Here is a 249-nt window from a genome sequence, read left to right as displayed (position 1 = left end):
ATCGTCTGAAAACAGATAAATGTATTTCCCAACTGTCAATCTTGTCAAGTAGGTAAATGGCATTTCCAGTACTTACAACAACTCTAGTGTACACTTCTTCTGCAAAATCATTGTCTTTGTATTTGGCTTCTGTTGGGAATGTGTAGGTAGTTAACCACTGCAAAAGAGGTAGATCTACTCTTGTACCAGTGAATGAATACTGAGGAGCATGAATGTGTGTATCAACCATTCCTGGCATGAAGAATTCAC

At 38.2% G+C, this 249-nt stretch overlaps 1 protein-coding gene across 1 annotated transcript in view; it reads right to left on the bottom strand.

Annotated features, from left to right (window-relative positions):
- GDA (guanine deaminase) overlaps positions 1-249 on the bottom strand; it is a 19,730-nt gene that overhangs the window by 17,729 nt on the left and 1,752 nt on the right. The window contains exon 2 of the mRNA XM_008941849.1: positions 77-248. Coding sequence (XP_008940097.1) covers positions 77-238 — 162 coding nt within the window. The 5' untranslated portion in view covers positions 239-248. The remainder of the gene's footprint in view (positions 1-76; position 249) is intronic.

Source organism: Merops nubicus, unplaced genomic scaffold (assembly GCF_000691845.1).
Source record: "Merops nubicus isolate BGI_N331 unplaced genomic scaffold, ASM69184v1 scaffold22586, whole genome shotgun sequence".
NCBI lineage: Eukaryota > Metazoa > Chordata > Aves > Coraciiformes > Meropidae > Merops > Merops nubicus.
Note: the sequence above shows the minus strand (reverse complement) of the source record. Positions and strands in the feature narration are given on the sequence as shown.